This window comes from Lemur catta, chromosome 6 (genome assembly GCF_020740605.2).
Source record: "Lemur catta isolate mLemCat1 chromosome 6, mLemCat1.pri, whole genome shotgun sequence".
Lineage (NCBI taxonomy): Eukaryota > Metazoa > Chordata > Mammalia > Primates > Lemuridae > Lemur > Lemur catta.
In genome coordinates, this window is record NC_059133.1 from 22581126 (window position 1) to 22600528 (window position 19403).

At 35.5% G+C, this 19403-nt stretch overlaps 1 protein-coding gene across 1 annotated transcript in view; it reads right to left on the reverse strand.

The window, feature by feature from the left end:
• CFAP54 (cilia and flagella associated protein 54) overlaps window positions 1-19403 on the reverse strand; it is a 281353-nt gene that overhangs the window by 53298 nt on the left and 208652 nt on the right. The window contains exons 62-64 of the mRNA XM_045553185.1: window positions 11692-11865; window positions 9955-10178; window positions 5009-5179 (exon numbers count right to left, since the gene is read on the reverse strand). Of these exons, the coding sequence (XP_045409141.1) occupies window positions 5009-5179; window positions 9955-10178; window positions 11692-11865 (569 nt within the window). The remainder of the gene's footprint in view (window positions 1-5008; window positions 5180-9954; window positions 10179-11691; window positions 11866-19403) is intronic.

Genomic DNA, 19403 nt, shown 5'->3' on the forward strand with positions numbered 1-19403 from the left:
TAAATTATCAAACAAATTTCAGCATTACCATCCAAGAGGATAGACTCTGAGTCTGGGAAGATTTAGTTCATCTAGGTCAGTGTTTCTTGGTGGTGTTTTTTTTACTGAGCTTTATGGCAGCAACTACATCTTTTATCATGACCCAAAACATACATACATACTGTCAAAGAGGAAAAAAACATCCCCAAATTAAGAAATGAGAAGACTGTGTGTTTTGCATCTTTTCCTGTGGCTTGAGAAAATTGCTCAAGCAACCTGCTTAAATCAGAATTTTTTAGTTGATGCTCTGCTTCTAATCTCTGTCTGATGCCAGTTCGTGCTTCCATGTTAATTGTCAGACACAACTGTTGATGGATAAAACCTTGTCATTCTAACTCTCAGCCACAGATGTAGTCTTAGCATTTGCTTCTTAGATGTTTTGTTTTTCCAACAGCAGCCCATGGACACCTCAGATCATCCTGCCCCAGACTGCCTTTGTGATGACTGATATGGATATGATGTTTCGGTGACTTTGTGAAATGAACTCTATACTTTCTTCCTCATTTTTTAAAACCTGCAGCTTAGGTAAACATTGTGTTTCCTAACTGAGTAATCCTCGTGTTTCCCAACTCTCTCTGAATGAATATAATCTTTTATTAGTTCCTTCCTAGCAAGTAAACCAATTCTGACATATGCTAAAGATCAACCTAAGAAATTTTCTTTTTAACAACATATATCGTAAAACAAAAGTTTCAGAAAACAATATTTTCACTTACTATATAGTATGTATTCTGATTTTTTGTATGTTTCATTTCTTTTTAAAAAATGCTACTCATGATCCAATATTGACTCCCTGACCCATTAGTATTCTTGGAACCACAACTTTAAAACTACTGCACTTAATTCCTCTACAAGACATTACAGATTCATTATTTTAAAATGTAGATGGAATATCTGGGAAGGATTTGACTGGCAAAGGGGGGGAAGGAGAGTACTTTAAAAATGTAGAAAATAGCATTAAATGTATCTAGAGAGTGATATGTTAAAGTTTCTCTTTTTGTCTGAATAGGAAGAGAATTATAATTGACCAAGAATTAGCAGCAGGTTTCCAGCCTAAGGTAGCAGAATGCAGGGGCCAGTGTGAGAAGTGGTGCTGGAGAACAAAGAGAGGCAGGCCCAGGAGGTTTCTTGATTTGACATGGGTCACACACCAGTCAAGGAGTTGCAGAAGCTACCAGAGGCAAGCTGGAGGGGACAGCACTCAAGAGCTGGGAAGTGCAAGAACAGACCAATGCAGGGGATAAAATGCAAATAAAAATGCTGAACAGGGCAAAACTATACGGCAAATGTTTTATGGCAAAAAGCCTGAGGCTCTTCTTAGAGAAAACAGCAATCAAAGGAATTCTATAGTGGAACCTTCCTCTGTGAAAGACTATATTGACCAACTGTTCCATTTTTAAAAGCTTGACCCATTTTCAAGTCTATCCTAAAATCCGAATTACTGTTCAATCTTCAATAGTTCAGGGATCGATACTGAACTGCTCCCAAATACTTGCCCCCTCCTTCCTTCTGCCCTTCAATTAACCCCATTGCAAATGTCTCTCCATACACATGGACGTGGATGTGAATAAAGATAAAGATATGGAGATAAAGATAAGAAACATTAAAATAACTTATGTGTATGATACAAATTTGTAAACTGCATTTAGAGGCAAACTAAGATTTTTCTCTTATTTGCTACCCACTTTAATTTTGCTGGTTAGGCACAGTTTACTCTACTTTCTGCAGAATGTTAGAAGCCAAAGTATCTATGAGGATATATTGTTGCTAAATTTTAAAAGGTGTTTTCAAATAATGTTTACCAAGTATATTACATGTATATTTGATGTTACTAAACTTTAAAAACAGTATAATTTTAAAATAATTTTACATAATAATGACTACTATTTATTGAAGTTAGGAGTTTACACAGTTATCTCTAATTACAGATGAGTGTAAGCATGATACTGCAAAGTTAACTAATCTATTCACAATCACAAAACTATTAAGCGGCAAAGCTGAGATTCAAACTTAGGCAGTTTGGTTCCAGAGTCTGTGTTTTTACCCAATACACTACTGTAAGGAAAATAAATTTTTAAAAAATCGTTCTGAGTAAAATTGTACAAAGACCAAGAGAAAAATCTCAAAAGCAGCTCGTGGAAGAAGTCAGAACACTTTTAAAGCAGCAACAGCTTGACCCTCAACAGCAACAGTGGAAGTGAGTAGATGACATCTTGAATGTACTGAAATAACATAATTTTCCATCTTGAATTCTCAACCTCATGAAAATTCATTTCACAAATAAATGTAAAACAATGACATTTATCAGGCAAACAAAGTTGAGAGTGTTTGCCTTCAAAAGATCTTCACCAAGGGAAATTCTAAAGCATGTACTTTAACAAAAAGAATTGATGTTGGTAGGAATGTCTAACACGCAAGATGGAGTAAAAAACAAAGCAAATGGTAAAAGTGTAGGAAATTCTAAAGGAAAGTATCTCTTGTATAAAATAATAAAAATAATATTATCATTTTATGCTACAAAATATACAGTAATACCATATAAGTCATTAGGGGCATAAAAATAGTCATTAAATATGGACTTTAACAAGATAAGTATGTATGTTGTCCTAAGAATACCACTAAAAGCACAGAAAAAGAGTGCATAATCTCAAAACTCAGAGAGGAAAAATAAATGATAACAAATGTAAAACAAAAGAAGGTATTAAAGAAGAGAAAAACAAAAGCCAAGACAAGTAAAAACACAAAATAACATGGTATATTTAAAACCAAATATATCAGTATTTACACTAATGGATTAAATTCTCCAGTCAGAAGACAATATTGTCAGACTATATTTTAAAATGTCCAAGTACATGCCTTTTATAAGAAGTACCACTAAAGCACAAGTACACAGAAAGGTTGAAAGCAAAAGGCTAGAAAAATATTCACTGAGAAAATGATAAGCAAAAGAAAGTCATTTTCCTATATTACTATCAAAGAAAGCAGACTTTATGGGAAAATATTATTACAAAAAAGGTCACGTAATAAAAAAGCATTACAAAAAACCACTATTATCAAAATGATAACATGTTCAATTCACCAAAAAGATACAGCAATTATCCATCTAATTTCACCTAAGATCATAGCCTCAAATTATGTAGACCAAAATTTAAAAGAACTAAGAAAAAACTAAAAATGACAATCACAGTGAGAGATTTAAACATACTTCTCTTAGTAAATGATTTTAAAAAAGGCAGACCAAAGTAGAAAAATCAGCAAGAATAGAAATTATTTAAACAAGATTAGCCAAACTGACCTACTAGACATATACCACAAACACTGCCTCACCAACTGAGGAGTACATTCTTTTTAAGAGCAATAGATTATTTAAACAATTAACCCTTTCCAGGAGAAAAAAAATCAAGTTTCAACAAATACCATTTGTATTACCACAAAACAACATAGTCTAGAAACAGACAACAAAAGATAACTAGAAAAGCTCCGTATAGTTTGGACGCGCTTGGGACTCTGACTCGGGGGGTTGGGCGGGACATGGACAATGTATACGACCTAAACTTATGTACCCCCATGATGAGCTGAAATAAAAAAAAAAAAAAAAGAAACACATGTCAAATGGCCCATGAGTCAAAGAAGAAATCATAATGAAAATTACAAAACTAATTTTAACTGAATGATGATACAATGCTTGTGGGACACAACCAAAGTGATGTTTAGGAAGAAATTCAGACCTTTAAAATTCATATCTTAGGCAAGAGAAAGCTGAATATAGCTAAACATCTAACTCAATAAGTCAGTAGTTAGGAAAAGAACACCAAAAAAAGTAGAAGGAAGATATGTGGATTAATGAAACAAAACTAATGACAAATGTCTAGTGACAATGTTAAAGAAAAAGAAGAGAATACACAAATAACCAATATAAGGAACAAAAAGGGGCACATCATTATATATCAATAATGATAATCTGATAATATCTATCAGATAGATTAAAAATATGGGAAAATTTTTAAATAATATGAGCAAATTCCTAGAAATAGCAACTTAAACAAAACTGACTCAGAAGAAATAGAAACCCCCAAATGTCATATATAGAAGGGTGATAGTCAGAATATTTAAAACTTGGTTTGACAAAGACACTAATCATCAGAACAGATACTGACCTAATCAGAACTGACACCAACTCTGAAAACCAGTACACCAGCACTAATGCTTAAAGACTTCCTCAAACTATTAAGAATTATTATCACTATTTCTCACAAAGAAAATGCTAGGCCCAGATGGCTCTACTGATGAATTCTACCAAATAGTCAAATAAAAAACTTACTTCAAACTTACACAACCTGCACCAGAAAACAGAGAAACACAATGTATTTGTCAACTCATTTTATGATTCTAGCAAAAGCTTGATACAAAAAATATCTGACAAAAATAGTATAAAAAAATTTATAGCCCAATTTTATTCTTGACAACAGAGGCAAAAATCCAATACAAAACAATGGCAAACTGAATCCAGCAAAATTAATACATTATGACCAATTTGAGTTTATCTCAGGAACACAAAGTTGATTTAACATTATAAAATCAACTAAATATCAAAAGAGAAAATCATAAAGTTATCTTGAATAGATATAGTAAAAGGTTCATGATAAAAATTTTTAGCAAAGTGACAGTAGAAAGAAACTTCCTTAACATGATAAGGAATAATTACAAAAAAAGTTCAATGTCATCTATAATGGCGACACACTGAAAATTTTCCCCTTGAGACCAGGAAAAAGGAAAATGATCAACTCAAATCAGACTTTCTCATGATTTTCTTAGTCATTTGCAAATTTATTCTATTAGACAATATAGATTCTATATTGCTATCTGCTCTTATCTACATAAGAGCATGTCCGCTACTCTTCAAGTTGTGACAGCCTAGCTAAACTTTATATCTAAACAAAAGATTAAGTTCTATAATTATATGACATACCATAGGTTCTGTTTCCTTTGGAGGTTTGTCCAGAGGAGGACTGTACCACTGAAAGCAGAGTTCTTTGTTTAAAGCTTGTGTTGCCATTTCTGATGACATCAGCTCCATACCAGATGAGCTGGCAGGGAGCTTTAAAGATAAAACGGAGTGTATAGAACTGTCGTGACTTAACTAGGGAACAAACAAAAACATCGGTTTAGTCACTGGTAATAAATTTATTCAACACATAAAATTAATTGGCAATGTTGAAAAAGTCTGGGAATTGTCTCAACTTCTTTTATGGAAGTAGACCTTAAAACTGTCCCTGAATTATCACAGAGAAGATTCTCCTACGGTAAAAACATGCCTCAGAACCAAGGGGACTCAACAAATGTCTTTCACTTTGATAAATCTTCTGGGTGAAGATCTAATGGAGAAAATGCCCACGCAACCATTTCAGTGTCAAGGTCTCCATTGTTTCTAAGAACACCTATTTTATTTCTGGTTTATTCACTGGTGATTATACTGAGGGTACAATTATTATAATTTATTATCTACTTTCCAATAGCTTTTTTTTTTTTACAGTGCCATATGAAAAACAGGACATCATTTTTATTCTAAAGGCTAAAATTCATTGTTTTAAAATCCATTAACTCTAAAAGGTTAAAATCATTCTGTCCTTAAATGAATGTGGCAAGTTCAATATGCACGTTCAACCTTTGGCAAATTTGGGCCCAGCTTCTTTATGGAACATGGTCACTAAATTAGAAGTCTTTAAGAAACATAAATGTATAGAATGCAATTATAAATTATTTAATTAATTGTTTAAGGTAGCTAAGAAAGCAAAGCACAGTTGCTAATTATTACCAAAATAGCACACTATCCATAGAGATAATAATAGTGAAAACAATATCTCAAAGTCTAAAAAGGACCTTCCTCGAAGGAGTGCAAACTACTTTCAAAATTAATTTCTTGTTATTCCTAAGACTATAGCATGGTAGGTAGGAAGCAGTTCCTCTGTTATACTCTTTTTGACATCTAAGAATTCCCAAGGTTTCATGACCAAGGAGAATATGTCAGCGGCCAGAAAGAAATGCCTGGTGTTTCTATAAGGCTTTGTCCCTCCCATTATTTCTGAGCCTATTCAGGATATAAGACTGTGAATGCAAGTATTCAAAATAAAATAAAAAGAGAAATAAAAACACTGACCTTTCAAGTTGCCTATTGATAAAAGAAAAAAATATTTTGACTGAAAGGTAATATTAAAAGTGAAAACTTGTAAAAAATGTCTAGTCACTATCATAAAAAGATATTATAAGCCAGAATCCTCACTTCTGAAAGCATGATCAAAATACACAATAAGATTCTTAGTGCTTAATTAAGAGTAACTTTATGTCAGGCAGTTCATTTAAAAAATCAAGCAAATAACTGATTCAAACAAATTTTCTCATATTTCCTCATATCGAAGTGACTTTCAGAGGTTCTGACAACTATTTTAGCAAGTAATTCATGTTTAATAATTAGCCAAGTATTGAAATATAAAAAGCAAATAACTTTTATTTCAATAAATGCATTGTTTATTAGCATGGTGGTCTAATAATGATAAATTACAACAGAAGTCAATATCAAAATAGGTATTTAATTTTCCATTATCTTTAAAATACTGTAATATCTAGTTGCTAATGGGATTCATTACATATGATAATTGATAAGGTAGACACTGAATACTTTTAAAATATTTTCTTTATTCTTTGAAAGAAATAAAACAACCGGCCTTCCAGGAGAACCCTTGTATGCCGCAGTCCTACAGACAGCAAAGCAGCTCGCATGAGTCAGATATTTGACCTTACCCAGACCGTCACGGGCGCACAGTCTAAGCATGAATAACTCAGCATTGCACACAATTTTAATCATATCCTTTTGGGGGACTGTTTAGTGTAATTTGTTTGGCGCCTTTGTTTTTCCATCACAAACTCCAATGGATTTGACAACATGCAGAATCACACAACTGATGAATACAACACAGAGCAATGATCCTTCCGGAAAGGCAAAGCTACTTTTTTGAGGGGGGAAAGTAGGTTTAAGTATCAAATTATGGCAAGAGTTTGATTGAAATAGCCTCCTGAGTGATTAAAGGTTCAAAAATATTATTATAAAAATCAGTCAAGCTTGAAGTTTGTATATTAAAAAAAATCCAAAAGGCTTTATGTTCATTAGCTGTCTACCCCAGCGAAACGAACACATGATTAGGCGGCTTGCACCTGTCAGGAGGAGACAGTGATCTCCAGTGCTGATTATGCTGGGAGAGTGTTCCACTAAATACATCAAAAAAGAGCAAACAGGGCGAAACGACTCTTTGATAACACTGCTGCCATTAGAAATGTCACATATATTTACAATGTAGTCAAGGTTGTATGTTTGGATCATCATCTTTAGGAACTGGGTACCGATAGGCTGCCCTTAATACTAAAATACTCAAGCAGAGCTCCCTTTAGAACAGTGCCTAAGAAGTCACACACACTAATTTCCAAATGCTGATATCATATTCATGAGAATAAATCCATCAAAACTACTGTTCTCAGCCTTCCCATCCCCTATCCCCCACTCCAAAACACCTGAAATGTCTAGACACCTGACAGTAACCCTCAAAGACCGTCTCAGTTCCCCTAGTGAATCAGAATCTGGTGTTAGACGGAAATGACTTCACCTTTACCACCACTGTTCCCTTCCGTGTGGAGGGCCAGACATTAACGTTACACTACTGGCTTTTCCACCTCCTCACTCACACCTCTCCCTTGGGGAGCATGGTTTGATTGCTGAATTTGGGAAGAAGAATTTTGGGCATGTATAGTTCTGCTCTTTCGTCTTGGGAGTAAACTGTTTGCAGGATGTGACAATTCTCTGCTTCACGCAATAGATTTTAACAGGCCTATCCCCTCATGAAGAGGCCTGTAATGACCCAATAATATGAGGCTGGATTGGAAAATCTGCCTACTTTGACATGCATTACTAGGGAGACCATTCACTGGTAGTTACAAGCTACATCCTACAATATCAACTTTATGACTCATAAAGGTGGGTATTTTTTAAATCCAGTCTGTCTTACTCTTTTGTTTTATTTTGCAAATGATTTAGAATCTGGGCAAGGAATGGGGTGGACTGTCAGGCATGCCAAAAATCTTCCTGTCATTATAAGATCTGTATATATAAGATCTGTATTATAAGATCTTCCTGGCAATCTTATAATACATCGTCCTAGGGGCAACTTCATAACCCCAGTTGAGAATCATTTCTTTCATTGAATTCTTAAAAATTCCTTAATGGGTCTTTCCACTACTTTTTAAAAACTCACAATTTATTAATAGTCACATGACTCTCTTGAGTAGAGCAGAATGTTCAAAAGAGTGATTTTGTAAAAATTTATTATTATCTACCTAAAACACAAGGTTGCTATATTCTAGTAGGATAAAATGAGTAAGGGTTCCCATTCTAGAACAGCCACATTTTCAGTTCTCTGGCAGCAGAAACATGGACATGTCTGGTATCAGCAAGTCCATAACTATAAACATTAAAGAGCTAGATGGCAAAGTCCAAAGTAGAGAAAATTCAAAATAAATGATTTTTTTTCCTGTTTTGAAAAAATTCTGTGCAAACGAATTTATGAAGCTTATAACATGCCATGTCCACTTGAATTTTCTGCCAGACTCTTGAACTCTGTATCTACAAAGCAGAATATCCCAGCTTCCTCCACAAATGTGCTTGTCCTCGCGTCTCCACCCTATCTGCTGGTGGCGTCACCATGAGCTAATGATCACAGATAGAGGTTCCAATGGTGGAAGAGGTCATTTCCTCTTCACTTTCCATCTCTGAAGGGCCATCAAATTATTTTGTTGTTGTTATTTTCAATTTTCCTTAAGCAATATCTTTTACAGCCATCTCTTCCTTCCTGTTCTTGTGGTCATAAGCGTCATTGTCTCTCTCTTGGGTAACTCCCTTTCATCTATTCTTTGCCTATCAGCCCCATTGACAATAAAACTAATATATTAAAATATTTTAATTTTCACATTCATTCTGCTATTAACCCTGCCATTTTCTCTTAAAAAAAACTTCCCTAAGTAACATAACTTTCTTTTATTGTAACCTGACCACACCAAGACTATATGCACGGGGACTGAGCCTTATCCATTCTTTCTTTCTCCACCAACTAAGCATGTCTCTGGCATATTGTAGGTATTCAACAAACATTTGGGGAATATCAAATACATATTTTTGTTTCTTAATAAAATCCATTACTTTTTCAGTATCTTCCAGCTCATCCATTTTGGTAGTTTATTCAAACATTACTGTTATTCAAGACCCTAGTAGCTTTAATTAAAAAAAAAAAATCTTCATTTATATTTTTCCTTCTATGTCTCTACAATATGTACCTTAAAAGAAGTTTCCATATTATGTATTTCGGAAAAGTCTATCCAATTTAATACCACTTCCCCAAGTAAAAAGTCTTCAAATTTTTAATTTATTTAAAAATGACCTCTATTAGTTATTTACACTTATAATTGCAAAAAGTATACACAATGAATGATTTTAATGACTAATTTAAGATATAGAAATTGGGCATAGATTTAAGAACTCTCAGTGTAGTTTTCTTACAGGCTGATGATATTGAAATTTACATAACTTCTTGGCAAAATGGCTGCCTGAGAGATATTTTGTGTAAAAATATAGAATATTCTGAGACATTTTAAAGATTTATGAGGACAACAAGACAGAACATCTAAAATGTGAACTGTCCTAAAAATCCAGGATGTTTGGTTGGCCTATCCACATGGTAACACAGACATGAGCCTTCCTTAGACCTCTGAGGGGACTGGAAATCTTTGTGCCAGTGTAGAAGTTAATGTGCTTGCTTTCGAAATGGAAGATTCCAAGAGGTTTTACATAAATATGTAATATTTTTAAAAGATTACCTTGACTGATGATTCATATAAGACTTTTTCTGAAAGAGGTGGATTTTCCAACCCTTGAAGAAGTTCTTTTGGAAATTCATCAATACAAGAAGAAGAATACAGCTGTAAGAATTTTTTAAGGAAACAATGCATTTCTTTCTGGCGCAAAATCAACTCAGAGTTGTAAAGGGATGTGAGAAGTGTATCATCTGGTAAAGAAATTCCAGAAACCGGCCTTGCAGATGCTTAAGGAAAAAAAATACCTTAGTTTAGGTTCGTGTTCAATAACACGATGATCTCAATATTGTTGGTATTTGCTCACTCACCACTATCCCTGTATGTCCCCACCCCAGCTGGTGGCTGCCAACAATCTGCCTCCATTTCCAGAGGCTATACACTGATAGACTTGCTTCTTCCACACAGGAAGGAAAGAAATTTCAGAGGCACATGAGGATATTGCTTCAGGTTGTAAGTATTGACAAGGGTACCATGTATTCTATCTATCTGTCTTATTTTGGGTACTCCCCCAAACCGATTCTAAGGCAAGAATTTGGATGCAGGAAGTTCATTTGAAAAGTGATCTTAAGAAACACAAAAGAGGGGATGGGCAAAGTGTGACCAGGAAAACAAAAAGAGCCAATAAGGCTGAGTAGATGAACGGGCAGTAAGGGCTCAGTCCCACTGGGAGCCTTCTGAAAAAAACATGTACGATTGTTCGCTTTGAGAGACTGAGAAGCTGGACGGTTTACCTACGAGCCCTCCACCTCATCAGTTGAAGGTTACTCCTGTGTGTGGAATCCCTGGCACTTGCAGGCTGTCCTGACTGCAGGCTGGGCCAGCCCTGCTGGCTTCAGGGAAAGCCCAGAGAACAGCGGCAAAACGTGGGTGGGTGCTTGACATGAGAGAAATGCCAGCGGTGAATTCGGGGATGAGCTGAGCTTCTGGGGGGCAGGGGATCACCAGGGCTGGCTGCACCAGCTCATGTTGAGGTCCTTCCTCTCTGAACTTCCCCTGTCCTGGCTCCCCCTTCACATCATGAACTTTTCAGCCCCAACACCTTGCAGAGTGCTTGCTTTTCCCATTGCTAATCCTAACAACTGTGCTTAGCTACTCAATGACTCAGCCTGTTTTCCCTGCTGGCTTCCCCATCACTGAGCCTCGGCATGGGTCAAACTGTCTCTGCTGACTGCACTAATGAGCAACACTGGGTCACCAATCTCATGGGCACAGACAAAACGTAACAATACACGTTGTCACAAAATCATAAGAGGGGCTGATGTGAAGCAGATTGTACCAGTTTTTCTGGATATTCTTTAGATAGCAACAATGATTTAAGAAAAAAAAACTCCATGGAGTTAAACATCCCATCTGAAGTCATGCATTTCTTCCCTCTCTCTCCCTAAAGCCAAAATTTCATCTTGTTCATTTTATTCATTTTTTTTTATAAGCTGTCACATTGAGATAACTATTTCTTAGCTGTTTTGAGCCACGGACTACTTTGGCAGTCTTGGGTGCCTCCTTATCATGCTTTTAAATATGTGAAATAATATATGGAATTTCTAAAGAAACCAATTACTCTGAAATACTACTCTATCCAAGGGTCCAAGTATGCCAGGTTAAGAACCCCTGAAATTTTCATCTTCTGATGACAGTTCACTCAGAAAGATGTCAAAAGCATCTTATAATTCTAAATAAGAAACATGGCTTAAACCGGAGCTGGAAAGAAGTATGTTCTCTCTCAACACATCAAAAACCTACCTAGCAGTTTGCTCATATTATTAATCCTTTGAAGGTGAATATAGTAGCGCAGTAAAAGGATCCAAGTAATATCCACTTTGGTCTCAGGCTTTTTTCTAGCATCTGTGTTCTCATACATGTCATCATTTTGGTACAAAAACGTAGAGCAAGTCTGGAAGACAACTTGGTAGTCATCTGAAAGTCAAAAAGATGTTTAATAACACAATGTTACGATTTCCTTGAAAAACAACCACAACTCAAAGGAAAGACTGACACATGAGACTATATTTAATTTTAAAAGTTTCTGTATCACAAAGACACCAAATACAATGTTAAAAGACAAATTACAGACTAAGAAAAAATATTTAGAACATGTGTGGATTGTTTTTCTCTAGTATGTATAAATATCTTGTACCACTCAATAAGAAGTAATCAAGCAATCCAGTTTCAACAGGCAATTCATAGAAAAGTAAACTCAAATGACCAAAATTTTCAGCATCACTAAAAATTAGGAAAATGCAAATTAAAATGAAATACCATTTTTCATCCCTTAAGAATTGACAGACACCAAAATCTGAAAATAATAAATATTGGTAACTTGAAGAAAATGGAATTTTCACATACTACTTGCAAGAGCAACTTCTTAGAAAGTAATTTGGCAAGATCCAAGAAAACTAAAAATGCAGATACTCGTATGTGTGTACCAGAGTCTGGCACAAAGACGTTCATGGAAGTGTTATTTATATTTTAAAAGGTAAACTTTTGAAAAGGCTCAGACTGTTTGGCAAAAAATAAAAAGGTAAACTTTAAAAAATAAACAGAAGTCTATTCATTTGGTATGATTTAGAGTGAATAAATTAGATCTAGGGTAGAGTCTGAGTCCAAATCCCAGTGGTACAGCTCACTAGTGTGTGACCTTGAATCTCTCTGTGCCTGGAGACTTCTCTGGGTTTTTGATTTTCTGAGTCTTGATTGTCTCTTCTTTAAAATAGGCATGATAAGGGTGGTTATAGAAAGATCTTGAAAACATATAATGAGCTAACAAGTAGTTTCCACATATATGGAGTAGGATCCATTGATACAAATTTGGAAGCATTTACTCAGTATAGCTATTTGTATCATTTATGTATATATACATACAATATGTATATATATATAATATTTTATTAGAATAGTGGTTGTCTCTGGGGAAGAGATGAATAAGATCTTCTATGGTTAATGATCTATGCATAAGATGAATCTCCATGTACTTACCACCTAGCTTAGAAAACAAAATATTCCCAGTACTTTTTGAGTACCTTGTAAACCTCTCTAATCCCATTTCACTCTCTCTGCCAGAGCCCAGAAATAACAACTATCTAAAACTTTATGTTAATAATCCCATATCTGTCATTTATCCTTTAAACATATATTACATAATAAATAATATATTATTAATTTTACCTTTTTGGAATTTTACAGGGAGAGAAACAGATCACATGTATTTATCTATGATTTTCTTTTTTCATTAAATATCATGTTTTTAAAATTTATCCAGGTTGGTGTATATGGCTGTAATTCACTGATTTTTCATTGCCATACAGTACTCCATTTTATGAATATACCACAAGTTATCTATCCTATTGTTAATACACATGCGGGTTCTTTCCAATTTTATTTTGTTTTGTTTTGGTCTTTGCTATTATGCACAAGGTTGCTATAAATGTTTGAGTACGTATTGTCTGGTACATACGTGCACAAATTACCTGAAAGTAGAATAGCTAGGTTGTTCTTTTTCAGGTGTCTTTTGACCAATCTAGTCTTTTGCTCTTCCACATAAATTTTAGCATAAGTTTTGTCAGATTCCACAAAAACATCTGCTAAAATTATTACTGAAACTACATTAAATCTATAGGTAATTTTTAGAAGAATTAGCATCTTACCAATATTGAGCCTTTCTAACTAAACATGATATGCTTTCTTATAGTTTTCAATAAAATTTTATAATTTTTTTGTTTTAGAACTTTTATCAGATTAATCCCTAGATGCCTTACATAATTTTGTAGCTACTATAATATTTTTTAAAATATATTATTTGTTAAAATATACAGAAATAAAATCTTACATCTAACAATCTTGCTCAATATTTTTATTGTCTATGGTTTTTAGGAATTTTCTATGTGAATCTATATCTAACAACAGCTTTTTTCTTCTTTCTAATTCTTTCTACCCCTTAGTTCTTACTTCTTTTCCTTATATTATTGTGCAGGGTACGACTTCTAGAACAATTTTGAATCAAAGCATTTTCTTACTCCTGATTTTAAAGGGAATAGCCTTAACATTTGAGTATTGAGTATAAATGTCATAGGGTTTTTTTTTTCACAGTTTTAACTTTGTCAAATTCAGAAAATTTTCTTTGATTCCTAGTTTTAGAATCATGAATGGTTGTTGAATTTTGTTGAATTTTTCTACACTTATTTGAGATGATTATTATTTTTCCCTTTTAATCTGTTAAAGTAGTGATTTCATTTAATAGATTTTTCTAATATTGAATTATGTTTGCATTTCTGGAAATAATCCAATTTGACATGATGTATCTTTTGATATGCTGCTTATTTTGATCAAAGTCATACATTTACATAATCAAAAACAAAATTCCTTCTCCCTAGAGGCAAGCATTTTTAACATTTGTGCTTTAGTTCTTCCAGCAGTTAGTTCCAGCTCTTCAAATAATTTCCTTATAGCATTTTCCTAAATTATTAGTTCTAGAAAATGCATCTATTGATTTTCTTCTGTGACAGATGAGATATTAGCTTATATAACCACTCCTCTTCACTTCAAAATTTTTATATCTATGTCACCATTTTTACTATTTTTGTAAATCAACAGTGTTCTAAAAGTTCTTTCTAGTTCCACCCAATATAGGCAACATCCCTGGATGTCTTCCTTTGTAATCTAATAGCATTGACACCCCTTCACTGCCTCCCTTCTATGTTTTCTAATTTTAAAATTGAAAATATTTACAGTCTGTTCTGTATTTATAATAAACCATTCATTGCTTTGTCTATTGATTTTGTTGAAAATCAATAAATACTTAAATTATTATGATTGTACTATATAAGAGTTGTTCACTCTGATATGACCAAATTTCTTTCACTAAATGTCACAACCTTGTAACCCACAAAGGACAAAGTTCTCAGCACAAAGATCAAACACATTGTTTTTACTCACACCAGTCTCTGAATCATGTCATATTCTAATTCACTTCATATTTGGACTATGAATTCTTAAAGAATATTTTCCCCTAAAATTTCTGAATGTCTTTTTTTCTCTTGTTCAGAGAAGTAATATTTGCATTCTTTACCATATCCCTAATACCATCTAGCTTTTTAGCCATTTTACGAATGATCAATAATAAAAAAAAGAACCCATTCATGCTCCTAAAGACATTCTTGAGATCACAGACTTGCCACTCCAATTTATACTGATGTTTCTTTTCAGGACTTTAAAAGTGTCAGACTATCAGCTAATCTACCCTAGATGGGATAAGGGAAGATCTGGCTGCATTAATGGAGATTCTCTACAGATGGAAATTTCCTCCCATAAAAGACAGCTTTGCAGCCTTCCTTCCGTCTGCTGGACTTGTGGCACCCAACTCAAAATAAGACAAAGAAATATATTTGGTGTAAAATATTCTGATTTCCTTCAAGGGCCCTCTTTCTAGACCCCTCCATTAACAGGCATAGACATACCAGCCCCACCTGTTAAGGCCCAATTCTAATCCCTCTCCAGTGAGGTCCTCAGATTCAGCCGCTGCTTACAAATCCCAGATTTCCCTTTCTGGGCTTCCAGCTCAGCTACAAATTAAAATAGTTTTTGTTCTACTTTATCCAGCATTGTTATGTATTTGGATTGGGAAGGGCAGAGGCCTCTCTCATGCCAGCTCAGTCCTATCAGAGCAGCAGGTTGACCAGAAGTATCAATTCTACATGGTGAGTTCCTGGTAATACTTTCTTATCACACCCAACATAATGATTAATGACAGACTTTAGAAATGGATAGAGCAGGATTTTAATTAGCAGTGGAATATTACTCAAGTTACATAATCTCTCTGAATGAGCATCTTGCTTCATTTATAAATGTGCATAATGACACTCTCACAGGATTTTCCTAAAGCATAAATGAAATCCTAGCGCATAGCATCAGGTGCCACTCATCTCATTATCTGGCACTTTCTGCATTATGGCTTTCTGCTGTTGTGTCAGTGTTGACGTCTTGGGCACTGCTAAGGGTACCAAACAATCTTGTTAAGTTCCCTTTGATTCCCGGAAGGGTAAATCTCAGTCTTCAGGACTATTCCATTGTGTACTCATTTGAGAATGCTTTCTCAAATGTGCCATCTGTCGTTTCTGATTTTCCACTGTTGACTCTGTCTAGAACAGAGAGGGTCTCTTTATATCTAGTGCCTGACAACTGGTAGAGTGTGTGCTCTGCTCTTGGCCCTGGCACTGCCTCTTCTCAGATTGAAGTGCTCAATATGCACATCTCTGAGTAGAATTTCTGGACTCTTGCAGGTACTAGACCAGGACAGCTCTGTTTCACAAGATTGGTTTTCATCATACCCAAATTGTCTCATCCCCAATACTCTGAACCAATACAGCACACAGACACCCCACCATTGCTAGCACAGATGATTTCCTATCCATTCCCACCTATAAGTGGTATAATTATTTGAGATTTGAGTAGTAATGTGCCCCACTAGTTCCCTCTACTGAGGGGAATCGTGTGTTGGAGGAATAGGAGAATGGAAAGTAGTAGAGAAATAGCACCCCAGTTTTTAGTTGGTATTGACCCCCTCCATGTCTCTAAACCAGCAGCAAGATGGTAAGGGGGGAACAGATCAATCATATTTGTTCAGGCTGGAAGGTTTGGTCTGTTTCAAGAGGCAAAACATATATTAACGGTCAGTTGTGAATCTCAGTTCTGCTCCACATGTACATCTTTTTGTATTTTGACAATCAGTTCACCAACATTAGTTTTTAGCGTGACATGCATGAATATTTTTCTGCATATCATGTGTCTTTAGTTGTCAGAGGCTGTGTCTGGAACCACTAATCCCAAATGTTACTTTTAATTCAAAATGTCTTACAGAATTTAATAATTTTTATCCCAGCTGAAATTTGTATTAAGGCAACAAGAAAATCAAGACAAAAAGATTGAGCATACTTGAACATAACTGGACCCAAAGTAAGCACCTAATAAATGTCTTTTTGCATTGAATTTATTAATAAATATGGTCCCACAATGCTAGTACCACCATTTCAGAGTCTCTTTCTACAAGACATTGTAGAGAATATCTCAATAAATTGGACCTGGTACATCGCTCAGTTCTTATTGTTCTACATATGTCATGCAACTCCTCTCTGGTTCTGGCAAGATGATCTATATTCCACCCTCCACACATGACTAGTCTATTTCATCATCATGCTTCTGGTCGTCAATTGCTCCATTGTGAACATTTGCTTCCCCTCCCCTTTGGTGTCCATGTCTCCAGTCAATTTGCATCTGCCCCACAATACACTTCTCCCAGAAAAAAATGCCCCTAATTAACTCGTATGCTACCCCGCCTGAGTCCAGCTCCCCTCAGAAGGCATATATTTAGCTTCTGGCACATTACTCTGCCTTCATTATCATGTTCCTCCTAAAAGACAACTTTCTATAATGTCAGTGTGTTTGCCTGTTCTGATTATCCTTGACCAGAGCTCATGGAAGACAATACCTGCCTCCTTGATGTGTTCTCTGACTCCTTCTCTTTGGACAGAAATATCTGGTATAGTGCTCTATATACAATAACAAGGAATGTTGTTCACCACCTCATGTATAGATCAATGATAGCATTGTTTAAAGCTAAGATTACTGAGGAGGTTTTATGCTGGATGCTAATTTATGCTAATGCAAGGAAAATCAAACAAGTTTTATTTGTTGTCGTTAAGAGATTTTTCCCTTTAGCAATTCATTATAATGTGAACCTCATCGCCATCTGGGTATCTGTGGCAATCAGGTGGGAATTCAGAACCTCTTTGCAACCCAAACACTGAAGTGAGGGAAGTCATCAACCTGAATTAATTATCAGCCTGCCAGGAAAAGACTGCAGGGCAAAATTATTATTCTTGAGGCAAGGCAAAATGCAAAACAGATTGGAGGTTAAAATTTGGTAATTTCATAGTTAAAATAGTAAAGTAGTACTAATGGTATAAAATGGAAACTGAAAAACTGGAATATGCTATGAAAACCACTGAAATGGAACAAGAAAGTATAGTTCTAGTATTAAACTGAGATGAAGGCTACCTGCTCAACTGGATCAAATAACATTATTCAGTTTAGGGGATGCCATTCTCTATTGGGTGACATCATTAATTAATCACAGCAGTACCTTTTTTCCTGTCTTTCCATACAGAGGTTCAGAATTCTTTTCAGGTAGCCACAGCCATAGATTGAATTTGTTATATGTGATAGTCACTCAGCAACCATTCATGTCCCTCTGCCTCCCTGTATGGGCAGGGTATATTGCCCTACCTCACTGATATTGGACTTGGCCCTATGACTTGCTATGACCAATGGGATGTGAAGGGAAGAGAGGCCTTAAATGTGCTTGTGTGATTTGGTCCAAGGCTCTTTTGCTCTGGTGTCTACCATGAGAAAAGAATGCCCCAGGTAGCCACTGCGCCTTTAGCCTATGACTCACAACAAATATACGTGGAGTACATCTGATCCCAGCCTGCAGCCTGAAGCAGAACACATGAATGAATTCTTGTTGTTGTAAGCCACTGAGTATAGGGTCCATCTTAGATGTAATTTATTGATAATTCCTGCCCTAAAAACTGGTAGAGCACAAGGAAATGACTAGGATAAAGTAGACACATCTCTCAGAAGTAATAAGGAGCCAGTATAAAGAAGAAATAGCCATGTTGGAAGTTTGAATCATAGTCCTTTTTAGATTTTTTAGATTTTTGACTAATCTCTCAGTCTAGAGATGAGGACAATGAGCTTAAGAGAAATTAAATGGTTTGACAGGCTAGGCATGGTGGCTCACACCTGTAATCCCAGCACTTTGGAAGGCCGAGGCAGAGGATTGCTTTTGCCCAAGAGTTTGAGAACAGCCTGGGCAACATAGTGAGACTCTGTCTCTATAAAAAATTTAAAAATTAGCATGGTGTAGTGGCATGTTCCTGTAGTCCCAGTTTACTGCTGAGGCAGAAGAATCACTTGAGCCCAGGAGTTGGAGGCTGCAGTGAGCTATGACTGTTAACACTGCACTCCAGCCCAGGTGACAGAGCAAGATCTCATCTCCAAAAAAAAAAAAAAATTACAAAAAAAAAATGGTTTGACAGAAGAACCAAGATGTCAATCGAAGTCTCTTGATTATTACTAACATACTCTTTTTGTAACAAAACAATAACGTGGCTTTGAAGAGAGATGTGTTCCTGACACTCTGAACCAGAGAGGATTGAGCCGCCAAGCAGTGTCAAGCAAAAGAAGTGGCGGCAGCCCCTCCCGGCTGCTGGGGACAGATTGCCCTGTGCAGGGTCACTGGCTTTGTCCCTGGAGAATCCGTCTCTGGGAGCTCTGAGGAAGAGGAAACACCCAGTCTGAGGTTCAGGCCATGGCCCAGAAACCTGATGGAGCAAAATTCTGCCAGGCAGGACGGAAATAAAAATGAGAAAACAAAGTCTCAGCATAAAAAGTCCATCAAA